Consider the following 23,543-nt stretch of genomic DNA (forward strand, 5'->3'; position numbering starts at 1 on the left):
TGCATTACACTACCAAATGTAAAATAGTTAGCTAGTGGGAAGCAGCAGTATAGCACAGGGAAATCAACTCGGTGCTTTGCGATGACCTAGAGGGGTGGGATAGGGAGGGTGGGAGGAGGCTCAAGAGGGAGAGGATGTGGGGATATATATATGCATATGGCTGATTCACTTTGTTGTACAACAGAAACTAAGACAGTATTGTGAAGCAATTATAATCCAATAAAGATCTATTTTTAAAAAAGTTCAGTCATCGAGTCCAAGTCTGCCTCCTTGGTTCCTAGTTTTCAATGAAAGACTCTCCCACTCTTCCATTATATACTAGAATGGGCATCTCCATTTTGTAAAGACTGTCAGAAGGTATGTGGTATCTGGTCACCCATAGAGAAATGCTGTGCAGCACAGCAATGATGAGAAGATGTTCCTGGTGTCCCAAGAACTTCATGGGACAATATAATGATTTTTCCATATCTTGTTTTCCCAAGTAGATATCTAAGACTTAAAGTCATTTTCTTCCTCTTATTCTTAACTGTGACATTCCATATTTAGGGAAACTACTTAGCAATTATGGTGTTTTTTGACTCACATAAACTTGTTCCATGTTGGTTTTAATCAAATCTTTGGAATTTTAGCTGTTGAAGAAGAGGAACATTGGATTGGAGGTTGAACTCTTGGCTGATGGGCCTGATTTTCACTATTTTAGTATCTCATATACTGATGGAAGCAAGACAGAACATTTGTCTTGAAGGGCTACAGACTCCGTTTATTTCTTCAATTAAAGTCAACCTTTATCAGAATAGCATTGGCTGGCTGATTGGTGATTCACAGATTTTCTGTTGTATTGTCAAGAGTTATCAGATTTGAAGCAGCTAGAACTCTCATACATTGCTTGGCACTGGGTAGATTGTTGCAAAATGGTATAGTAACTGGGAAATGATTTGACCAATTCTTATAAAGTTAAACATACACTTGCCCAATGACTGAGCAATCCCACGCTGGGTACTTGCCCTAGAGAATTGAAAACATGTTCACATAAAACCCGGTTTTATGGATGTTCATAGCAGCCTTATTTGTGATAGCCAAAAGTATGCTTGACATCATTAGGCATTAGGGAAATGCAAATTAAAACCACAGTGAGATATCACTTAACACTCTCTGAAATAGATACAATCAAAAGACAATAACAAGTGTTGTAGAGCATGTAAACAACCTTTAACTCTCATACTTTGCTGGTGGGGGTATAAATTGTATAAAATGGTATACAGTTTCCCAAATGGAAAACAGTTCAACAGTTTCTTAAAGTAGTAAAGATAGATTTACCATATGACACAGCAGTTCTGCTCCTAGGTTTCAACCCTAGAGAAATGAAAACATATGTCCATACAGACTTGTATGCAAATGTTCATAGTAGCATTATTCATAATAGCAGAAAAGTGGAACCAACGCAAATGCTCATCAACTGGTGAATGGATAAACAAAATATGGTATATCCATACAATGGAATACTATTCAACAATAAAAAGTAATGAAGTACTAATACCTTTCTTCCACAATGGGTGAGCCTTGAAAACAGTATGCTAAGACAAAGAAGCCAGACACAAAAGAGTACATATTGTATGATTCCATTTATATGAAATGTCCAGAAAAGGCAAATCTATAGAGACAGAAAATAGATCAGTTGCCTGGGGCTGGGAGTGGGAAACAGAGAGTGACTGCAAAAGGAAATGGTCCAAATTAGATTGTGATAATTGCACAACTCTGCGAATATAATAAAATGATTGAATTGTACACTTAAAATGGGGAATTTTATGGTATGTGAATTGTACCTCAGTAAAATTGTTTTTAGGGCTTCCCTGGTGGCGCAGTGGTTGAGAGTCCGCCTGCCGATGCAGAGGACATGGGTTCGTGCCCCGGTCCGGGAAGATCCCACATGCCGCGGAGCGGCTGGGCCCGTGAGCCATGGCCGCTGAGCCTGCGCGTCCGGAGCCTGTGCTCCGCAACCGGAGAGGCCACAACAGTGACAGGCCCGCGTACCACATACACACACAAAAATTGTTTTTAAAAAGTATTTCACTACATATTCAAAACAAGTAACAAAAATATTTTAAATGAATTCTCCTTGAAACGAATATATCAATGAATAGCACAGCTGCATAATAAGTAATAGAACAAGTAGAAAAGGATATTGAAAAGGCTGTAACATACATTCTTAATACAAGAGTCGCTTAAATGACCCTCAAACCTGAAAAATCATTGTCACTGCTGGCACCCATTGCATCCTCTTTATTTGCTCAATTAGAAATAGTTATCACTCTCTTCAAACACTGTGTAACGGGATGTGGAATGGGACGCTTTCTTTTCTCAGAATTTCAGATGAAGCTTTAGAACTCAGAACAACTCCTACAGTGCTGTAAAAATCCCCATAGCGGTGGCCAAACCGAACTGATGATCATCTGCTCCCAGTAGCTCATATAAGGGAAGGTGGAGTCTCGTTAGAGAACAGTGCATCCATGCACCTGTTCCCAACTCCTTAACAAAGGCTTATTAATAGAGACATTTAAATATTGCAGCAGGTGGATAGCTGTCTAGAATTACAGCTGAGTGTCAATTTGTTCAACTGTCTTCCCAACAACCTGAGTCACAAAAGCGGAAACTGGCACCAGACTAGTGGGGCTAGTTCCTTTAATGGCCTCATAGCATTTTTGAACAATGCTTTGTCCATAATTAAGTTCCTTCCTCATACCACCAATGGGCACATGCATAAATTGTATATAGGGTTCTTTTTTTGGTTATGTGTTTCTTTTAAACATTAGAAAAGTTGGCAGTTGTATACCATCAGCACAATACGCAAATACAGGAGTTTTTTCATACTCAAAAGTTGCAACAGTCTTGAGTTTTTTCTGCTGAAAAAGTCTTGAATTTTTGCACCTTTGGAGTTCACCATGTTGCTTTAAGCCACATCAGATGTCAAAGGAATTTCATGTATATTTGCTTTCTGTAAAAGTTCAAAACTAAATTCTTTCCTAGCATTAGTCATATACCTGTGAAATCAGTGAGTCTCTTTTCATCAGTTGACATGTGATATTTTTCTGGCCCACACACAGTAGATTATTGCTCTTTGTAATCTGGAACACTATGATGTTGATCCAGTAAAGTCATTAATGCCTCTATTGTTCTCCATCATTTTTTTGGGAATACTGAAGTTTCTGAGCTTTGCAAAATATCTAATGTCAAATTCTAATTCCTTGTAGTTAAGACCTCTTTATAGTTCCCTGTCAGAGGATGTCTTCCATATCTAGAAGATGGAAATATGCCATTCATGTTTTTTCCAAGTCTTCGTTATATTCTCACTAAAATACCCCTCTGCAGTCCTAATGTCTTATTCTTTCTTGAAGTGGAAGATGCCACACGTGAACTTAATATAGCAATGACTGTCCTTTTGTGCCATGGACTCCAGTGGTAATAAATATGAATCTAAATGTCTGAGGAGCTACTCAAACTCTACCTTGAATTAGCAGCAAATCCTGTTGCTTGGTATATTTTTGGTCAAAACTATCAATCAGGACGTTTTAACCTGTATCTTTGCTGTGAGGGGGCTTTGTTGCCATATTTTAACACAACGGGGCAGCATCATCACCTTCACTGTCTCCATCACATCTTTAGCATGGGCACATTGGACCCGGGTAGGGAGGGAAAGATTTTATAAGTATGTATTATTATTTTTAATATTCGTCATCTAATAATGCTTCTAGGTATGATGGTGATGATTACGGACAGAGACTGCGAGGGTATTTCCTGTAGTTGAGGAATTTGTCTGCAAATAAAAGCCTCCTGTAAGGAAAAATCTCCTGTTTCCCTTCTCTCAATACTCTTACTGGACATTTCTGTGACCACATGTGTGGGAGTTTTCTCACACCTAAGCAGTTCTCCAGCTCTCTAGTGGATACCAACTGAGTATCCCACAATTTAACTCAACTCTGACACTGTCTACTTGGAAATAGCATCAGATCCCACAGGCCTCATAAGACCCCTGCCCCTCTCACTTCAGAGGTTAGTCACAAGTCCAGGTTATCACCTGAACTTCTGACCAACTGGCTATAAATAAGAGGTTCTCATGTTCCCCTCCTTAGCTTTGATCATTTGCTAAAATAGCTCAAAGAACTCAGGAAGCCCATTTACTTACTATATTGCTGGTTTATTATCAAAGGATATAACTCAGGAACCACCAGATGGAAGAGATGTATAAGGTAAGGTATGTGGAAAGGGACATGGAGCTTCCATGCCCTCTTCGGGTAAGCTACCCTCTCTGGCGCTCCACGTGTGCAGCAACCCAGAACCTCTCTGAACCTGTGTACTTTGGGACTTTTTATTGAGGCTTCATTACATAGGTGTAATTAATTAAATCATTGGCCATTAGTGATCCACTTAACCTCTAGCTCCTCTTCCCTGCATGGAGGTCAGGGGGTGGGGTGGAATTAAAAGTTCCAACTCTGGGGACTTCCCTGGTCATCCAGTGGGTAAGACTCCGTGCTCCCAGTGCTGGGGGCCCAGGTTCAATCCCTGGTTGGGGAACTAGATCGCGCATGCATGCCGCAACTAAGAAGTCCTCATGCCGCAACTAAAAAGATCCCGCATGCCACAATGAAGACTGTGCGCAGCCTAAATAAATAAATAAATAAGTTCCAACTCTCTAATCACCTGGTTGGTTCCCCTGGCAACCAGCCCTCATTCGGAGGCTAATCCGGGAACCCCCAGCCACCAGCCACCTCATTAGCATACAAAAAGACACTTAGCACTTCAGAGATTGGGGGGGCGGGGGGGGGGGGTTAGGAGCTCTGTACCAGGAAACTGGGACAAAGACCAAATATATCTTATTATAAATCACAGTATCACAACTCCTCTTTTGTTAGAATAGTTGTCATTGTGAAGACCCTGTGCTATTGTGGTTTATTTTTTTAGTTAGCTCTGCAAATATTGAAGCTAGTACTGAAAAGAAACAGTGAGTTATGTAAAGCAGCTATTGATTTGGGAGAAGGATAGCCTTTTGTAAATGACTTACTTTGGTTTCCTGATGAAGACACTGTTAACTGAAGCGAAACGTGTTTTATTCAGGGACCTTACTGAGTACTATACAGCCCAGGAAACAGCCTCTCAGATAGCTCGGAGGATCTGTTCCAAAGAGGTAAGGGAGGAGCCAGGATATATAGGAGTTTTTGCAGGAAAAAAAACCCGAAATGTGTAGTCGAACATCAAAAGATTACCACTAATCACAAAAACCAGACCTGTCAAGTTAATGAATTTAGCACTTTTCTATGTCTGCGAAGATGCAAGAGTCTGGCTCATTGAAATTATTTCTTTGATATGCATTTTAACTATCTATGTTCACATCATGTTTTTCTCCATCTGAATTCTCCCCAGGGCACACCTTGGGTTGTGGGGGGCGCGGTTACATTGGCAGCTTATGGCCGGCAATATTCTTTGTTTACTGGAATGGCAGGCAACATTTTTTTTTCCACAGCACCCCCTCTTGGTCGTAAATTAGACCAAGGTTTGGGAGGCATTTCTTGACCAATTTGTCCCAAGGTGCTAAGAAGGCTCATTCCTAGATCAGATGAGGATTGTGTTGATAGGCCACTCAATGTGCTAAATTTTGGATTAGGCCCTGTTAGTAACCTAAAATTCTCTGGATCTTCTGTTTTACTCGTCTGTTATGATCCAGGGGATGTTTTCCCTTGTTGCTTCTTCCCACATCTAGAGTTGCACTATTACAGTTAATTCTATATAGAGTTAAATGTATGATCTACTATCTACTATCTCAAGATGTTTAGCCATCAAGAGGCCTGGTTACACATTGGGTAAAAATTGGGTTACAATTGGGTAAAAAGCATATATATATTTAACTGGGGTAAATAGAGTGGACTTGTTTGGGGCCCTTTAATGTTGGGGACCATAGGGGGTCCCTTTGGCCCATCCAACCTTAGGTAGTGTTGTATCAAAACCTTTTGTTTTAATCCCATTAACATCTGTTTTATTTATCCCATTTCTTAATAACCATCTGAAGATTTTTATCCTTTTGGGACGAGTCCCTTTAAATTTTTCACCTTTTTGGAAAGAAATCTATAGACTTTCTCTCAGGTTCTTATTTTCCTGTTAATCAACCTAATTAACAATTAATCTCCTGTTCATTAGCATCTGTAAGACCCATTGAGGGTAAGTTGAGACCACAAATGAGGCTTCCCAAACTGGTTTTTTTGTTTTGTTTTGTTTTAAACTGAGGGAGTTCTTAGGTTAGCTATTTTTTTTTACCACCTTCTAATTTGTTTTTTCATAGGTACCAGTAAAATGGCTGTTTATGAGAGCGCTCTAAAAATTCACCAATTTAGACGTTTCCCCAATTTAAAGGATCCATCGTCTGGCCATTGATGAGATATGTTAATAGTGACACAAATCAATAACACGCTAGAGGCGTCCCCACAAGAGAGTGCAAAGGATGCAGCCTTCACAAGATCTAGAAAGTTTACTCCCCAAAATAGTCTTAAGAGAGTAAAGGACCTTCGTTGTACAGGTTGACACAACGAAGGTGAGGATGACAAAGGCCCCTTATGGGCACCTCGTATGACAAATTTCCCTTAGAGCTGGCACAGCCAAGCCAGAAAAAGAGACTGCTCAGGACCCCAGTCTATTTGATTGGCTGCCAAATGTAAACCATGTGTGTACCTTCCAGAGCGCGGAGACCAAGCTCTCAAATTGAGATTATTAAGAACCTCATTTTTAATCTGTAGTAAAATTTTACAACTTTATTTGTTCACAAAAGTCAACAAAGTTCAAGTATGTTAGTACAGGTCTTTAACAACAACAACCACAACAACAATAATAAAGCAATACAGACACAGAGCACAGAGTTTGGCTTAAAAAACTGTATCTTTCTGGATTTTATATATTATTTGTTCTTCAGCAATGTCTTGTGAGTTCTCATATGTCTTGGTGATAAGAGACATTGTAGAACATTATACATAGGATATAATAAGCATTTTCTTTCTTTTTCTCATATAACTTTCTCCATTAATGGCAAAATGAGATGGGGGAGCATTTTACCATTCTCTCTCTTAATATTGCTAGCAAAGAACTGAATATAGAGAGAGGTCTGAAGTTTTCCACCTAAGAGAGAATTGTGGAAAGTGTCTGGTTGTTATTTATGTTTTCTTTTTTTTCACATTTCCCTCACTTTTACTTGGGCATGTGTGACTCATGTCCAGGACCAGGGGAGCAACATTTCTTCATAACTCACGGAATTAAATGCTTACACACAATTTTGCTGTTTTTTCCTCCTAAAGGGAAAACCCTGCTAAGAACAGAAAGAGACGGAAAGACTTGCAGCTAATTATGCTAGCTGTGTCAATGGCATAGCCCCAAGAAGCCAGCTCTCCAGTCCCTGAATCATGACTGCGAAAATTGGCACTGTGCTGTTTAGCTCCCTAAGGGATGTAATTATTTTCTCCATGATACCCAATACTTGAAATGACCTCAGCAAAAGCATTTCTTTTCTTTTTTTTCCCTTCCTCTAGTGTGTGGCAAAACAAATTGCATTTGTAACAACTAGAAATTCCCGAGGCCTTGTCCTCACTGGCGGATGGCCTGAGGGATGCTGCTGGTGCAAATCAAAGAGCTCAGTGGTTCTGCTTTGTGCTGTGCTAGGCAGAAAAAAACTTTGCCTCTTATCACCCCATCTTCCTCCAGCAGAAACCTGAGAAATGAGACATGATCAGTGGTTCATAGTACTCGGAGTACTGTCATAATCCCAAAAGGTACTGTCCTACCTTGTCCTCTTGGTGGCTGAGGGACTCAAACCAGAATAGATGGATTCTTAACCCTTTTGAAGGACTGTGTAGTTGTCCCTAAAATACACATCATCTACCTGGTCTCTAAGATTACTTCAGAGTTTCTTAGTTGTTGCCATTATTCCCATGCTCTCTGTGTCCTTCCACAGGCCTGATGTTTTCTTCCACTCTGTTTCAGGGCTCATCGTCGGGGTGATCCTGAGGTACGGCACCACTGCCACCAGTGGTCATGACAAGTCACTCAGCTGCACTCAGGAAGACAGGGCCTTCAGCACCTTATTAGTGAATGTCAGTGGGAAGTTCTTCGAATACACCCTGAAAGGAGAAATCAGCCCTGGCAAGGTCAACAGTGTAGAGCAGAATGACATGCTGAGGAAGGTGAGCTCGGGCCACTCAGCCACTTTGGTCCTGACGTGGTTTTTGATTTTCCGATTCTCTCTCAACTTTGTGAACAGAAATCTTTTGACACTCCTGGAACATCAGTAACATTCCTGGCTGTCAGTTTGGCTAGAAAGCTTTTGGACTGTGATGAGGAGAAGGAACCATATTTGAACTTGAGCCTTTTAGCTTTGTCAGACTGATGTGGGCCACCAATGGTGCAGTGGGTTTGTACATCCCACTCAGCTCCTCTGTCCAACTCCCATCTCTTTTTGATTATGTCTCTTACTCTTGTTATGGTTTAGGGATGAGATTGTTTCTTTCTTAAATTAAGATTGGTTTCTTATTTTTTTTTAGCTTGTTATAATCAGTGTTCAGAAGTGTTATTCTTACTTCTTCGTGGTTATTTTACCATATTCTACAAACATTTATTGAGTTTCCCACTCTCATTGGTGATTGATGCCAAAGGCTTAATGAATCTTCAGAGGAAAAATGTCTTGTTGTCTTAGAATTTGAGTCCACATGTTGTTTTTCATTTAATGTTGGGGGTAGCTAAAATACTCCACAGGAAAAGGGATTATATATCTCTTCATTTCACTTGGGTGATTTCCAGGATAAGCACAAGATCTGTATTTATCCACATACATTCTAGTACCTTATAGACCCGGGCTTATCAGCAGGAGGGCTTCCGTATAAAGTCTGGGGATCCAAGTTGTGTGAGACCCCTTTAATACGTGAAAGCTTGCAGTCAAAGACTGTAGCCTGTGCTCCAAAATTAAATTATTGTTGTTCTCAGGATCTGCCATAATCCTTAAAGAAAATTATTCTCAACCTGGAGCGTTCAACATGCCCATCTTCTCTCTGTCCCTAAGGGCGGTCCTAGTGAGCTCTTTGCTCTCAACCCTTCATAAGAATGCATGGGATTTCCATAAACATTTGTGAAATTAAATGCAACTGAGAAAGATACCCAGTGTAATACCACACTAATGGCTGTTTACATTTAATAATTAGAATGGAGATTTAAAATAATTAATTGAAATAAGAGCCAGTTAATCTACCAACGTGAACAAATTCTTTAAAAAGGTTAGGAGGGGGCTTCCCTGGTGGCGCAGTGGTTGAGAGTCCGCCTGCCGATGCAGGGGACATGGGTTCGTGCCCCGGTCCAGGAAGATCCCGCATGCCGCAGAGCGGCTGGGCCCGTGAGCCATGGCCGCTGAGCCTGCGCGTCCGGAGCCTGTGCTGCGCAACGAGAGAGGGCACAACAGTAAGAGGCCCGCATACCGCAAAAAAAAAAAAAAGGTTAGGAGGCTTTATACAATGTTTAATTCTTTTCTGGATGTGATAAGGCTTTGCTCATAGTTCCAGAGTGATTTCCCTGATTGCCTACAGGTAGTTTTAGTCCCCTTAGAGTTGATGAGTTTATGTTGATATTCAGGAAGTCACTAGCACCACTGGAGACTTCGATCTAGTCCACATTACGTATCACAAATGGCTGGTCACTCAAGAGACTTAAATTCAGTAAGATTATGTCTATAAATCATTATGTGGTAGGATACAGGAAATTAATAAAGACTCACGACTGCATCTTTTATTGTAGTTGAACCTTTATAAAGGTTTGATAAAAATCAAGATGTTTTCATTTCTTGTTTAAGAACATTGACCAGAAGCTTTCTGTGAGTTCTCAAAATTGCATTGAATTGTTGTGTCTTAATACATATTCAACAACACACCAAGAGTAGAAGGCAGAAGTACTGTGTGGAGAAGAACAGGCCAGTGCTCATGGGAGCTGTGGCTTCTCTACTGTGCTGAGTCTGTGATTTTTCACATTTATGTCATTTGTTTTAAATATTCAAACTTTAGTCAGTGGCTTAAAATATTAAGCAAATATTATGGCACCAATTGGTATTCAACAAAAAAATTGGCTTTTTTTCTTTTTAAACTTTTAGGTAACATTTGATCCAGAGGTCTTTTTCAACATTCTGCTGCCTCCAATTATTTTCCATGCTGGATACAGTTTAAAGAAGGTAAGGAATTTTTGCCAGTATTTCTTAAAGCATGGGAATCTCTGCTTTAATTTTCCTGTACAATATTCTAGTTTTTTTCCTTCTCTCAGATTGCTTATTACTGTGTTCTATACCCACTCAGAGACTACAGTTGACTCATCATCAGTGACTCATTTCTGTTTTAAAGTCTAGAACTCTTATCCATTGTTGGTGGGAATGTAAAATGGTATGGCCACTCTGGAAAACATGTTTGCAGTTTCTTATAAAACTAAAGTTGAAATTACCATATGACCCAGCGATTTTATTTCTGAGGATTTATCCCAGAGAAATGAAAACTACTGTTTACACAAAAAACTGTACATGGTTGTTCATAATAACTTTATTTGTAATAGCCCCAAACTGGAAACAAACAAAATGTCCTACAATAGGTGAATAGTTAAACAAGCATCCATACCATGGATACTACTCAGCAATAAAATGGAACAAACTATTGACACACAAAACAGCCTGGATGGATCTCAAAGGCATTATGCTAAGTGAAAAAAAAATCCAATCTCAAAAGGTCAAATACTATATGGTTTCATTTATATAGCATTCTAGAAATGACAAAATTATAGGGATGGAGAACAAATTATTGGTTGCCAGGGGTTAGGGATGGTGGGGATGAGAAGGGGAGGGGGTGGCTGTGACTATAAAGTGGGTAGCATGAGAGAAATCTTCATGGCAGTGGAACAGTTCTGCATCTTGATTGCAGTGGTGGTTATAAGAATCTACACGTGTGATAAAATGACATAGAACTATGCACACACATTGTACCAATTTCAGTTTCCTGGTTTTGATATTGCACTACAATTATGTGAGATATAACTAGTGGAGGAAAATGTGTGAAGGTACCACGGGACCTCTCTGCACTATTCTTGCAACTTCTGTGAATCTATAATTACTCCAAAGTAAAAAGTTTAAAAAATATCATTATTGAGGGAGGGTCATTGTGTTCAGCAGCAAGGTTGGGCCTAAGCCCCTAGATATTTAAAATACCAAATACCTTTATAAATAGTGTGAGTGGCTCCCTTCCTCCCCATTGTGGGACTATTCTGTGAAAATTTAGCCTTCAAAAGGGCCTGCTTCAGATAACAGCCAAGGACCTTGTTTCAGCTGTCTTTCTGAAAGGGGACTAAAGGAAACCTTTTCAGTGAGCCTAGAGAAGAGAGATCTTGGCTGCCAATAAAACTCAGTAACATCCTTAGGAAGTAGAGAATGCCTTCAAAGTTGATAAACCTCTAGATAGATCAATCAAGGTAAAAAAAAAAGAGGAAAGAAACAAATTACCTATATTAGGAATGAAAGAGGGGACATCAGTATAGACCCTTCATACATTAAAAGGACAATAAGAGAATAATATGAACAACTTTGTACCAATAAATTTGACAACCCAGGTGAAATGGACAAATTTCTCAAAAGGCACAAATTACCAAAACTGACCCAAGAAGAGAAGGAAAACTTCAACAGCCCTATATTAATGAAATAAACTGAGTTCATAGTTAAAAACCTTTATGTAAGCCCAGATGGCTTCACTGGTGAATTCTATCTAGCATTTAAGGAAGAAATAATGAGTCCTACACAAAATCTTTCAGAACATAGAGGAGGGAACAGTTACAACTCATTTTATGAGAGGGTGCCTGCCCATCAGGCTGGTTCTTCTGTCAAAGCAAATCTGCAGTTTTCAGAAGGTTTTTAAACTCTTCCCAACCCACACAAATATAGTTACTTATGGAGCATATGATATAAAGAATTTTGCATGTATCCTTTATTTCGGTTTTTATATACATTATTTCTGATCATCACAGAAACTCTGTAAGAATGTGAGCGTGGTAGATTACCTCACACCCCTTCTCCCCCAGGTTTCCAACTCATTTATAAACAGACACAAGGAGCTAACTGGCAACTGAATGATCCATTTATGACCCAAAGTCCCTGGTGACGCATCTTGGATGATATAGTTTAGCCCTTGGTAATGGGGCTCCTTACTGCCGACCTCATGAATTGAAGACAGATGCCCTTTAGCCACCAAGTCGGTCACAGTCACAGATACGGAGGCTGAAATGGAGAGATCTTAGAAATTGTTGGGCCTTCCAAAGGCTGCCTCTTTTGCTCGTAGCATGGAGGCCATAGGAGCAAGAGCACTCCCCCACTTTCCGTAAGAGAGTCAAGGCTACAAGTCAGGGTCAAGCCAATCTCACCCTTCAGAGATCACATGGCCCCTTCTTACTGCATCACCTTCAAGGGAGGAGGGATGGAACTTAAGTCCCCTCTCCACAATGGATGCTTGAGGAGCAGGAGGCTGTGTTTCTGCACACCAGCCCAACGCACATCTGGACACTCACAGACATGTAGAGAATGTCCTGCATTTTACTGATGATGAAGCCAAATTGAGAACGATTAAGTGACATTTGAGGTTATATAGGTGGTGCAGGACTGAGTCAAGGTTATGCCTGTCTGTCTGACTGGAGGGCCTAGATTTGTTCCTCTGTGTTAACATTCTTTCCAGATATAGGTTTTCTGTACCGAAAAAGTATCCTTTTTCAGACTTATTTATGAGGTTGCCAGAGTAATCTGAATCTATATGTCAGCTATTGACATGTAAAAAATGGTAGATGATCTTACAGGTATAAATAATGTTATTCTTTATCTGAATAAAGAGTTTGGGAGCTGCTCTTAAGATCAAATGGGTGATGAATAATTTGGTATTTTAAATAACTAAACTTAATGTATAATCAAGGTCATAGTTGCTTTAAAATGAAACCAAACCGGGCTTCCCTGGTGGCGCAAGTGGTTGAGGGTCCGCCTGCCGATGCAGGGGACACGGGTTCGTGCCCCGGTCTGGGAAGATCCCACATGCCGCAGAGCGGCTAGGCCCGTGAGCCCTGGCCGCTGAGCCTGCGCGTCCGGAGCCTGTGCTCCGCAACGGGAGAGGCCACAACAGTGAAAGGCCCGCATACCACAAAAAAAAAAAAAAAATGAAACTAAACCATTGGTTGTGAAAGCCACTCTAATGGCTAAAAAAACCCTTAGTGTTTGCAGAGCCTTCCCTTTGTCAGCTTCATTTTCTCAGAAGAAAAACAAATAACAGGCTTTGCCAGTTACCAACTTAAGTTGTTTTTGAAATGCTAGTCTTAAAGGTTATTATTAGCTCTTAGTTTAGTCTCTTTCCTTTTTAATCAGGCACCTAAATAGTTGGTACTTATGTGGTTGCCATCTCTGATTAAATGTTCCCAATTAAATGTGTAATAAGTGTTTCACCATTTAACCTCTGGTATGTAAACAGATTCATACCCTTTGACCTATGTACATGTAGTTGTCATTCAGACATGGGCCTTCTTTTTTCTAACTTGAAAAAAGTACCATGGTCTTAGCTCTGATTTTGTGCTACCACTCAGTTTGCTTAGAGGGCATTGGCAGGGAAAGAATTCACCTATAGAAGCTTTCATGTTTTGTGCATTTCCCCCAATACACACACACATACACACACACACCATGTTCAAATTTGTCAGGGGAATGGGCGATGATGAGGTTTCCCAAGGAGTAGGAATGTAAGGCTTAGAATGGTACAACTAGGAATTGGGATGCCGGGTGAATTTTCATTGAATGCAAACCTTCTCATCCTGATCTGTTTTAGGTTAATATTCTCAAAGGCTTTACCAGGGCATGCCATCTCCTTTTGTTTCTTTTTGCCATTCTATAATGGAAAGGGAAAAGAAGGGAGAGACTGAACCAGTCATGGCCATGTGAACCACACGTGACTGTGAACTGTTAAGGCCAAATAAGAAGATGATGAAAGATACAGGATTCCACTAGACACCTCCTGTCCTTCTTCCCTAAAAGGATGTGGTGGGAATCAAGAAGGGCATCTTGTGCGGTGAGAGTGCAATGCCTTGGGGTCAGAAGACCTGCTTTCCAGTTCTGGTGCTGCGGTTTGGTAGACATGTGACTTCAGGCAGCTCACATCACACTTTTGAGCCTTAGTTGTCTCTCATATAAAATGGTCCAAAAAACACCTTCACGATGAGGTTGTTGTGAGAATTGAATGAGCTAATATGCGAAAGTACTCTGTAAACTATGAAGTATATAATGAAATACTAGGTATAATAATATACAAATAAGTGGCATGTTATACCTTTTCAAGGTGCAATAAAATTCCAGTTCATATCAACAGATATGAATGGGATGGGTAATTTGTGTGTGTGTGTGTGTGTGTGATTTTAGAATATATCATGAATGCATTTTTGGTGGTAGATTTACATTTCTAATTTTATGCTTTGGCTAATATCATAAATACAAATTTACTTAATATATTCAAACCAACCATACGAATGATTACCCAAAAGAAAGCCAAGTGGCAAGGGAAAGCACATCTAGGGTTAAAATTTTGCTCCTGGATACTTCGCATGGGTTTCATTGGTCTCATGTCTTGTCCTTGATGCACTCCCTCCCTGGTTTAAGCACTTGATGGAGCTTTTAAAGGCAGGTAGGTCACAGTTGTTGGTTTTTTTTTGAAGCCTAATTTTTTTTTCAAAACAGTGGCATATAAATGCATTAGCATTAAAAAAGACTGAGGACAGTGACTGATTTAGGAAGCAAACATAATGTGTCTATAATATGTACAGGCAGTACCTTCATTTGATGACTGTCAGTGTGGGAAGCCCTTGAAGGATTCTGTTCTGAGCAGGTGGTTTAGGGCCACTAGGGGTTCTTTGATGCCTTCTTCACAGCCTCAGAGAGGGGCAGGCATTGGGGAAGGCTGAAGCCAAGGTCTTAGGTCTTCTGTCTGGAATGCAGGCCAGTGGTCGCCTGCAGCCCTGTGTCTGATCAGACTTCGTGAAGGCTGCTTGATCCAGGCTGAGTGCTTCTTCTGTGCCCTCTCTTTCCCTGATGGTGCTTAGCTCACATGCTGGGGCTCTCCTGCCTTTTAAAATTTCTAGATAAAGTGTTCCTGGTTCCTGTTTAATTAGGGTGTTTAGGGGATTTTGTTTGTCTGTTTTTGTTAAATAGTTATGATTGTCCAGTGTGAACAGCTTTATGCCTTGAGAAGTAAGGATCATGTCTCAGGGTCCCAAGAACATGGATTTTCCCCATCAGAATATCCACAGGCCCAGTGATTTATGAGAAGTAAATTCGTGTGTGTGTGTGTGTGTGTGTGTGTGTGTGTGTGTGTGTGTGTACACATACTTTTAAATTTGCCCATCTTAGATGAACTACCTGTTTCTTGTTTCTCCACACCTATCTCTATTTTTCCTCTTTCCCAGGCTCCAAAGATTAATTCAGATGAATATCAGAAGACGCCTCCGATGCTGAGTTAACCAGAAAGCTCCTTAGCACGTTCATAGCTTATTAGTTTCAAACTTATATCTGTAATGTTCTTCTAAAGTACCACCAGAACTGGAAGTGACTAGTTGAATCACTAGGGTAAAATAGTTTGGGTTAAATCTGTGAAAATGATTGGTCTACTTACACACACATAATACTCTCTCTCTCTCTCACACACACACACAAAAAAAAAAAAAAACCACACAAAATGTAATTTAATATAATCAGCCAGAGTAGTTTTTTCTGAAATTTACTAAGGCCTTGCTTGCTTGTTTACTGATTGGTAGGACAAAGGATATCTTAAAACCATGATTTTCTAAGGCTAAATAGCATTATTCAGGAGTAACTTCAGTTGTTAATTAATATAATGGAAGCAGTAAGTAAAGTTTCACTTTTTAGAGACTTGTAGTGTTTCTAATGTTCACTGGCAAAATTCACAATGTGATTCCTGCTTTTTTGTTTTATTCAGAGACACTTTTTCAGAAACCTTGGGTCTATTCTGGCCTATGCCTTCTTGGGGACTGCCGTTTCCTGCTTCATTATCGGGTAAGTGACTCTTTGTCATATAACCAAATTACCACACTTCCAAAGAGATGAGATCCACATGGGTCCACAGAATCCAATATTTTCCCCAGCTTTACTGAGATATAATTGACACATAACATTGTGAAAGTGTAGGGTATACAGTGTGTTGATTTGACACATTTATAAATTGCAAAATGATTACCACCATAGTATTAGCTACCACCTTCATCCGGTCACATGGTTACCATTTCTTTTTTTGTGGTAAGAACATGTTAGCAACATTCAAGTATGTGGTAAAGTATCATTAGCTATAATCACTATGTTGTACATTAGATCCCCAAACTTATTAATCTTGTTACTGGAAGTTTGTACCCTTTGAGCAACACCTCCCCATTTCCCCCACCCCCCCAGCCCCTGGCAAGGGCCAGATTCCAGTATTTTGATGTTTATGATGATTGTAATTAAGATCTAGAGTTACATTGTCCAGTGTGGTAGCTATGAGCCACATGTGGCTATTTAAATTGAAATTAAGATTCATTAACACTGAAATAAAATAAAACCTAGTCCCCAGATCTTAGTTTCTAATAGCATTCTTCAATGAAAAGAACCAGGACCCCTTGCAGAAATGGCTGATTCTAGGGCTGGGGCAGCAAATATACAAAATGACAATGGAGCATCTTATAATGTCAGAGAGTAAGGAAGTGCTCAGAAAACAAACAAAAAGGATATGGAGCATGTCAAAGGGACACAGAGCCAGCCTGAAAACCCCCCCTCCCTAATGGCTAAAGAACAACAAAAGAAATAACATTGTTTTGGATCATCACCCAAAGCATAAAACAAATATATTTGAGTCTATACTGATATAAATAAATGATTGGATGAATAAATAAATGGGGGAGAAGTGACAAATCTGTGCAGAAGAATTCCAAATAATTTATGCAGATACAACCCCCCTCAAGGAGATGAAGCTTGGGCCTTCCCCCCTTTGATTGTGGGCTGTCCATAGTGACTTCCTTCCAAAGAGTACATCATGCAAAGGAAGAAGAAAGAGTAGCTTTACAGAGGAGAAACCAGGCAAACATTGCCTCAGCCAGATGATCAAGGTTAACACCAAAATTGGTAAATCATGTTGATACGCTGTACCTTTGATATCTGTGATGAGAATGGCGCTTACTGCTATGTCTTCCTCCCAAAATCACATTACCTCAGTCTAATCATGAGAAAAAAAAATCAGACAAGTCCCACATTCTGCAAAATACCTGACCAGTACTCCTCCCCAACTGCCAAGGTCATCAAAAACAAGCAAAGTCTGAGAAACTGTCACAGCCAAGAGGAGACAAAAGAGATATGATGGCTAAATGTAATGTGGTATCCTGGATGGAATCCTGGAACAGAAAAGGGATATTAGGTAAAAACTAAGGAAATCTGACTGAAATGTGAACTTTAGTTAATTAAAAAAAATTAGCTGGAAAGCTGGAGATAAAAGCAGGAGGCTTTTATGCCACTAAAACAGGAGGGGCTTGGACTTCGTCCTTTAAGAGAGACAAGCCACTGAAGAGTGAGAGGTTAGATAACTGGTATCGGTGACTATAGGGAAAACGCTACCACGGAGAAGTCTATTGCTCAGAAGTCTAAGCTTATGATAGAAGGAAATGGAGAGGAAGGTCCAAGTTTCAAGAAATATTTAAAAAGTAGGTGAAAGAAGCCTTTGATAAGCAACAAAGAGCAAATCAACTCTGTATCATAGAATTCCTGTGAATTGAAGTATAACTGTTTAGGTGTCTGGAACAGTGTCAATGTCTGGCACACAGTAGGCAAACACTAAGTTATAGCTATTTATTCTCAAAAGGATTCAATTCTGCAAATAGTTCTTGAACTTCTAGCTTCGTCAATCTACTGTTCTAGACACCTAAGGTACAAAGATGAGCAACGATACGGTCTTGACCTTTAAGAATCTTATTATTGGGGGTTGGCTGTAGGGTACAATGAGTCTATTCTGTGGCTATTTATTTTTGGCATTTTATTCTTTTCAATGTCGTTGTAAACGGGATTTTCTTAATTTCTCTTTATTCTGTGGTTGTTTTTATTCCCCTAATCCCTACAGCAGTTACCAACACACACACACACACACACACACACACACACACACCCTTAATAACATGTACTAGGCCTTTTAACACTCTTCACTCCTCCCAATTTGTCAGCTGTCCTGTAGGAAATGTGCTCTGGCCAAGTTGAAATATTAACTTGGTGGTCCTTCTTGGGCCATATCACATTCTGTACAGTATAAGGAGGGCTGCTGCTGGCATGCCTAACCCATGCAAGGAGTGAGAAGCCAGGTATGTCCATGAGTATGCTGATATTTTAATGGGATGTTCAAAGAGCTTTGCCTCTCTTCCCTTCTTTGAAATAATTATTGGCAGAGAAAGTTGACCAGTTGAATCTTTGTGGCCAACCCATTTTTTTTCTCTCCAGCTTCATCCAGTCCACTCATTTCCATGACTTTAAATGCATTGTCTTAGAATCCTGGGAGTTTTGTAGCAATTCATTACCCATTTTGCAGGGTTCTTTCTCTTCCTTTCTTCCCTACTACACAGTTGCTTAAAATGCCCTAACTGTTGCTAATTAAGGATCATACTTTATAGTTGTACATAAGCACAGTTTTTTAAAATGGAGTGTTCAGATATTTCAGCAAGATGACATTAACTGCAGACCATTACTTGGTGCCAAAGTCTTATTTGCACATGTTCCTGGTAAGTGTCCAAGCACGGCAGCTGCCCGATGTTTTCACAAACCTCTCTGGAAGTACAGTATTCTAGTACTCCTCTGCTTGCTCATTTGCCAGGTTACTCGATTAGATGGGTTTCTTTTCCTTTTTTTTTCCTTCTGACATAGTTTACCTTCCCTTCTTACAGAAATCTCATGTATGGTGTGGTGAAGCTCATGAAGATTGTGGGGCAGCTCTCGGATAAATTTTACTACACAGATTGTCTCTTTTTTGGAGCAGTTATCTCTGCTACTGACCCAGGTATTTGCATATTTGGCCTTATCATTATGATGTTTTATTATTTAAATCTTAAAAAGTTCAGAGCAATCATTAACTTTCATTACAGTAGGGAGACTGTAGTATTAACATGGAACAGTGGAGGAAGAGACCAGTAAGTGGTCTAACAGACTTAGATGGCTTTTCTAAGGGCCTGCATTTCCCTTTTCTTCTTCTTATTATTATTGTAAAAAAAAAAACATAAAATTTACCATCTTAATCATCTTCAGGTGTATAGTTCAGCAGTGTTGAGTATATTCACATTGTTGTGCAACCAATCTCCAGAATTTTTTCATCTTGCAAAACTGAAACTCTATACCCATTAAGCAACATCTCCCCATCCTCCCCCCACCCCACCCCCAAGTCCTGGGCAACCACCATTCTACTTTCTGTCTCTATGAGTTTGACTACTGTAGATACCTCATATAAGTGGAATCATCAGAAGTTGTCTTTTTGTGTCTGGCTTATTTCATTAGCATAATGTCCTTAAGATTCATCTATGTTATAACATGTGTCAGAATTTCCTTCCTTTTAAACCTGAATAATATTCCATTGTATGAATATACCGCATCTTGTTTATCCATCCATCTGCCAACAAGCCCTTGGGTTGCTTCCACCTGTATTTCCCTTTTGTCTTTCATTTTAGAATGTCTAATTTAGTCATAATTTTTACACTTAGACTGTCTTTTTTCTCAGTGTTGTGCTTTTTCATTCTTTTAGGAAACCTATCATTTGGTTTAAATAATACCTTTGCTTAGTAGAAATGCACACCAGTACCTGTAGTGAATGTAATTTAATTTGTAAAGTCCTTTTGTGCAATGTTCCTGCACACTGTGATGTGGTTCCTATTCATAAATCTCTTACCTTGTATTTTTCAAGTGTTAGTTGAACCAGTTCTTAAAAGTGGAATTATTATATACCCTTCCTCCCCTGCAGCTCAAAACAAACAAACAAGCTCTCCTCTCCAAGTTGGAACCCATAATTGAATCAGTTCACATAAAGTAGTTATGGCTATTCTTTCCTCTAGTGTTAACTACTGAGAGTGCCATTGCAGGGAAAGAATTTATGGAGAAAGAGCTGATCTTGTTCTTACAGTACAGATGGAAAGGTCTTTTCATTGTCTATGATGTCCTCTAACATTCTGGGCAGTAATGATCTCTAAGATATACAGATTCCCACCATGCCCCACCTCCACTTCACCGTGCCTCTTGGGGGGTCCTCTAGATCAACGCTACCCAGTAGACCTTTCTGTGATGATAGAAATGTTCTATAGTCTTCCCAATCCTTTATGGTAGCCAGTAGCTACTTGTGGCTATTGAGCACTTGAAATGTGGGATAGTGCAAGAAGAACTGATTTTTGAACTTTATGCTCAGTAATTTAAGTTTAAATGGCTACATGTGGCTAGTGGCTACCGCATTGGATAGCACAGCTCTAGACAGTTGTGTAGTTCTGAAAAATCTTGATGATCCAAAAACCGTTGATCTCTCTCACCACCCCCCTATTTTTTTTTTTTTATGTTTTGAAAAAATTTTTTTCCTTTTTTTTTTTTTTTTTTGGCCGCACCACGAGGCATGTGGGATCTTAGTTCCCTGACCAGGGATCGAACCCATGCCCCCTGCAGTGGAAGTGTGAAGTCCTAACCACTGGGCCACCAGGGAGGTCCCTCTCACCCCCCTGTTTTCTTACAAACACTCTAAGTAAATTGATACTGAAGACTTGGCTGGTTGAATCACCCTTGTTTGTGAGAAGAATGTGGGATGTGGAGTTGCAGGTGGTGGTTTGAGTTCTAGCCCTGCCAGTCAGTAAGCGGGTGGCCTGGGCACACTTTATCTCCTGAGCATCAGTTTCCTCATTTATGAAGTAGGAATAATGGTACCTGTTTCCTATTGTGAAGGGCTACTGTGAAGATTAAATGAGATAATGCATGTAAAGTGTTGAGCATAGCATCGGCTGATTATGTTGGTCTCTATCAACATCTTCTGACTCAGGCAGAGATTTCTCTGTTTTACCTCTGTGTGTGTGTGTGTGTGTGTGTGTGTGTGTGTGTGTGTGTGTAATAGGTTAGCACTTAATCTAAGCACTGTGAAAAGTAGCTTTATTATTCTAACACTACAATGTCTGTGACATCTCCAAATGTGTGTCTGTTGAGAAATGATTCTATATAAGTTTAAGAAAGGTGTTTAGTGTCGCTGAAAATATATTACTAACTATACTCATCTATAACTTTACTACTAAAATCTTATTAGTACCACCAATAAGCAAAGGGAGGTTAGTGTAACATAAAGATTACTGATACTGTTTTCTGAGCCATAGTGTCGCTTCATTTAATTGGATAGAAAGGCTTATTTTTCCAGATTATCTTTGTAATTGTTTACTTCACTTTAATGTGTCCATGCTGTGGTAGAAAATAATGGAAGGCATTACCATGACACACCATTCTTATTTGTCCTGTGAAGATTGGCACAGTAAAGGTTTTATAGAAATGAAAGTTCTAGAAAATAGAAACTTTAAACTTGTTAAACATCAGGACATTAACTTTAACTGCTTTTTAATGGAAATCTTTCTGAAATGTAAAGTGTTTTTGTAAATTAAAAGTGTTTTACCAGCTTCCTAAAAATCTGTTGTTTGAGAACTTGGGCCATAAAAGAAATAAAAACTTTAAGTGCAGAGTTAGAGGGGAACCATAAGACCAAATTGACTTCTTGTGCCTGGTGCATCAAACAGAAATTCTGGTATTGGGATATGTAGTGGTATTGATGGATATGAAAGAGTAAGAGTCCTTGTCCCTGATTTCACTGTACTTGGCTCTTGTGTTTGGTCTTTCCATTGATGGGGGCAGCCTGTGCGTGGTATGCTATAGGCTGCTCTGTGACCAGGAGCCCTCTCCATTCCGTGGTTATGTGTCATGGGTGCCACGTGCCATCTTTGTGGACTGTTACTTAAATGGATCCACAATTCAGGAAAGAAAATATAAGTTTCCAACCTGTAGTATTGCTACATTCATAAGCAGCTACCAGAGAAAATGAGCGCCATTCCTTCTTGTGAGCCATTATGCAGTGATTCCTCTCACTGGAATCCTGTCACTTCTATACCCCTCGAGTCAGTCAGACCCACTCACAGGTTTCAAAAGCTGTGATCTGTGCTGTCAGAGAGTAATTCTCTAGTTGCACCACCCAGGCTGGTCAGTCTTTTGCTTAGTCTTTGAGACTGAGTTCAAATCTGCCACCTGACTGGTTATTCTTCCTTTACTGCTTCAGTCAGTAGCTCCCACAGCTCTTGAGTCGGGTCTATTTTCTACATAACATTACTTGCCGCTTTGTGCTGAGCGTTCGCAAGTGCTAAGTACTCTTTAGTACACAGATGGAGTGTTCAGGGAAAGTTAGTTGAAGGAACAAAGTCAGGTTCTTGATTTTTCCTTCTTTCTCTTTCCACCGTTCTTTCATTTTTCCCACTGCTTTTTAGATACCTGTACCAGCAGTCTTCAGTCAGTGAATTGTAATTTCTCAGTCCATGTCCGGTTGGAAACAGCTGCTGTGACCTTGTTCTCTCTGATTGCAAGGGTCCAGCTGTGGGGGGAGCCACTCACCCAGTCTGTCATCCCCTTCCTACCCCCACCCCTGCATCATCTTCTGGTTGTCCACACCCGTAGTCCTCATCTTGGTTGGGCACAGGCTTGCCCAGGAGGGACATGGCCGACTTCCTGCCCTGCTTTCTAAGGTGATGGGCAGGGAGAATGAGAAATTGAAATTCAGAACAGCCAAATTCAGACCAGTACAAAGTGTTCATTATTAATTATGCAGAGCTAGTGTTTATTGTCATAAATAAATGAGTTAACTACACATTATTATTTTTTTTTTTTACTACTGGTACAGTAGTATTTTAGGAAAATAGTGTTTAAAAGTCAAAGGGGCTTTTGAAAATCATGTACTCAAGGCTTCGCTTTACTCTGTCTTTGGACTTTGCTGTGCACTATTGGATGGCTTCCGTTTGCCCCTCCACATTTCCACACTACCCTTCCCCACTCTCTTCTTGGCACTGGGAGGCTGACTGGTATGGAAGATTGCAAAGGTTCCTTTGCCTTCTACTTTCCCATTGGATTTGTCCGCGGGGAGAGCACCAGTGGGAGACTGGGAGGAGGCTCGACATGCAGGGTTCCTGTGGGCTGGCTGTGTCCCTTGAACAAAGGTCACAGCTCCTGTTGGGTGACCCTCTCCACACAGCTCCTGGTTCTGGCAACCACTCCTTCCCTGGACTCTTTGAGCCTAGGGATGGTATAAAAGCTCCCTGTTTTCAGCCACAGGTACTGCCCTCCCCCTCTCCCGTGCTCTCTACACACTTCTATAAATAATGCCTTTATAAACACTTCTCAAATTACTCATCTGTTTCCTGCCAGA

General features: G+C 40.1%; 1 protein-coding gene across 4 annotated transcripts in view; it reads left to right on the plus strand.

Annotated features, from left to right (window-relative positions):
* SLC9A7 (solute carrier family 9 member A7) overlaps positions 1–23,543 on the plus strand; it is a 151,873-nt gene that overhangs the window by 64,584 nt on the left and 63,746 nt on the right. For all 4 annotated transcript variants that reach the window (XM_073798934.1, XM_073798933.1, XM_073798932.1 and 1 more), the window contains exons 2-5: positions 8,014–8,213; positions 10,160–10,237; positions 16,050–16,126; positions 19,021–19,133. In XM_073798934.1, the coding sequence (XP_073655035.1) occupies positions 8,014–8,213; positions 10,160–10,237; positions 16,050–16,126; positions 19,021–19,133 (468 nt within the window). The remainder of the gene's footprint in view (positions 1–8,013; positions 8,214–10,159; positions 10,238–16,049; positions 16,127–19,020; positions 19,134–23,543) is intronic.

Source organism: Tursiops truncatus, chromosome X (assembly GCF_011762595.2).
Source record: "Tursiops truncatus isolate mTurTru1 chromosome X, mTurTru1.mat.Y, whole genome shotgun sequence".
Classification (NCBI taxonomy): Eukaryota; Metazoa; Chordata; class Mammalia; order Artiodactyla; family Delphinidae; genus Tursiops; species Tursiops truncatus.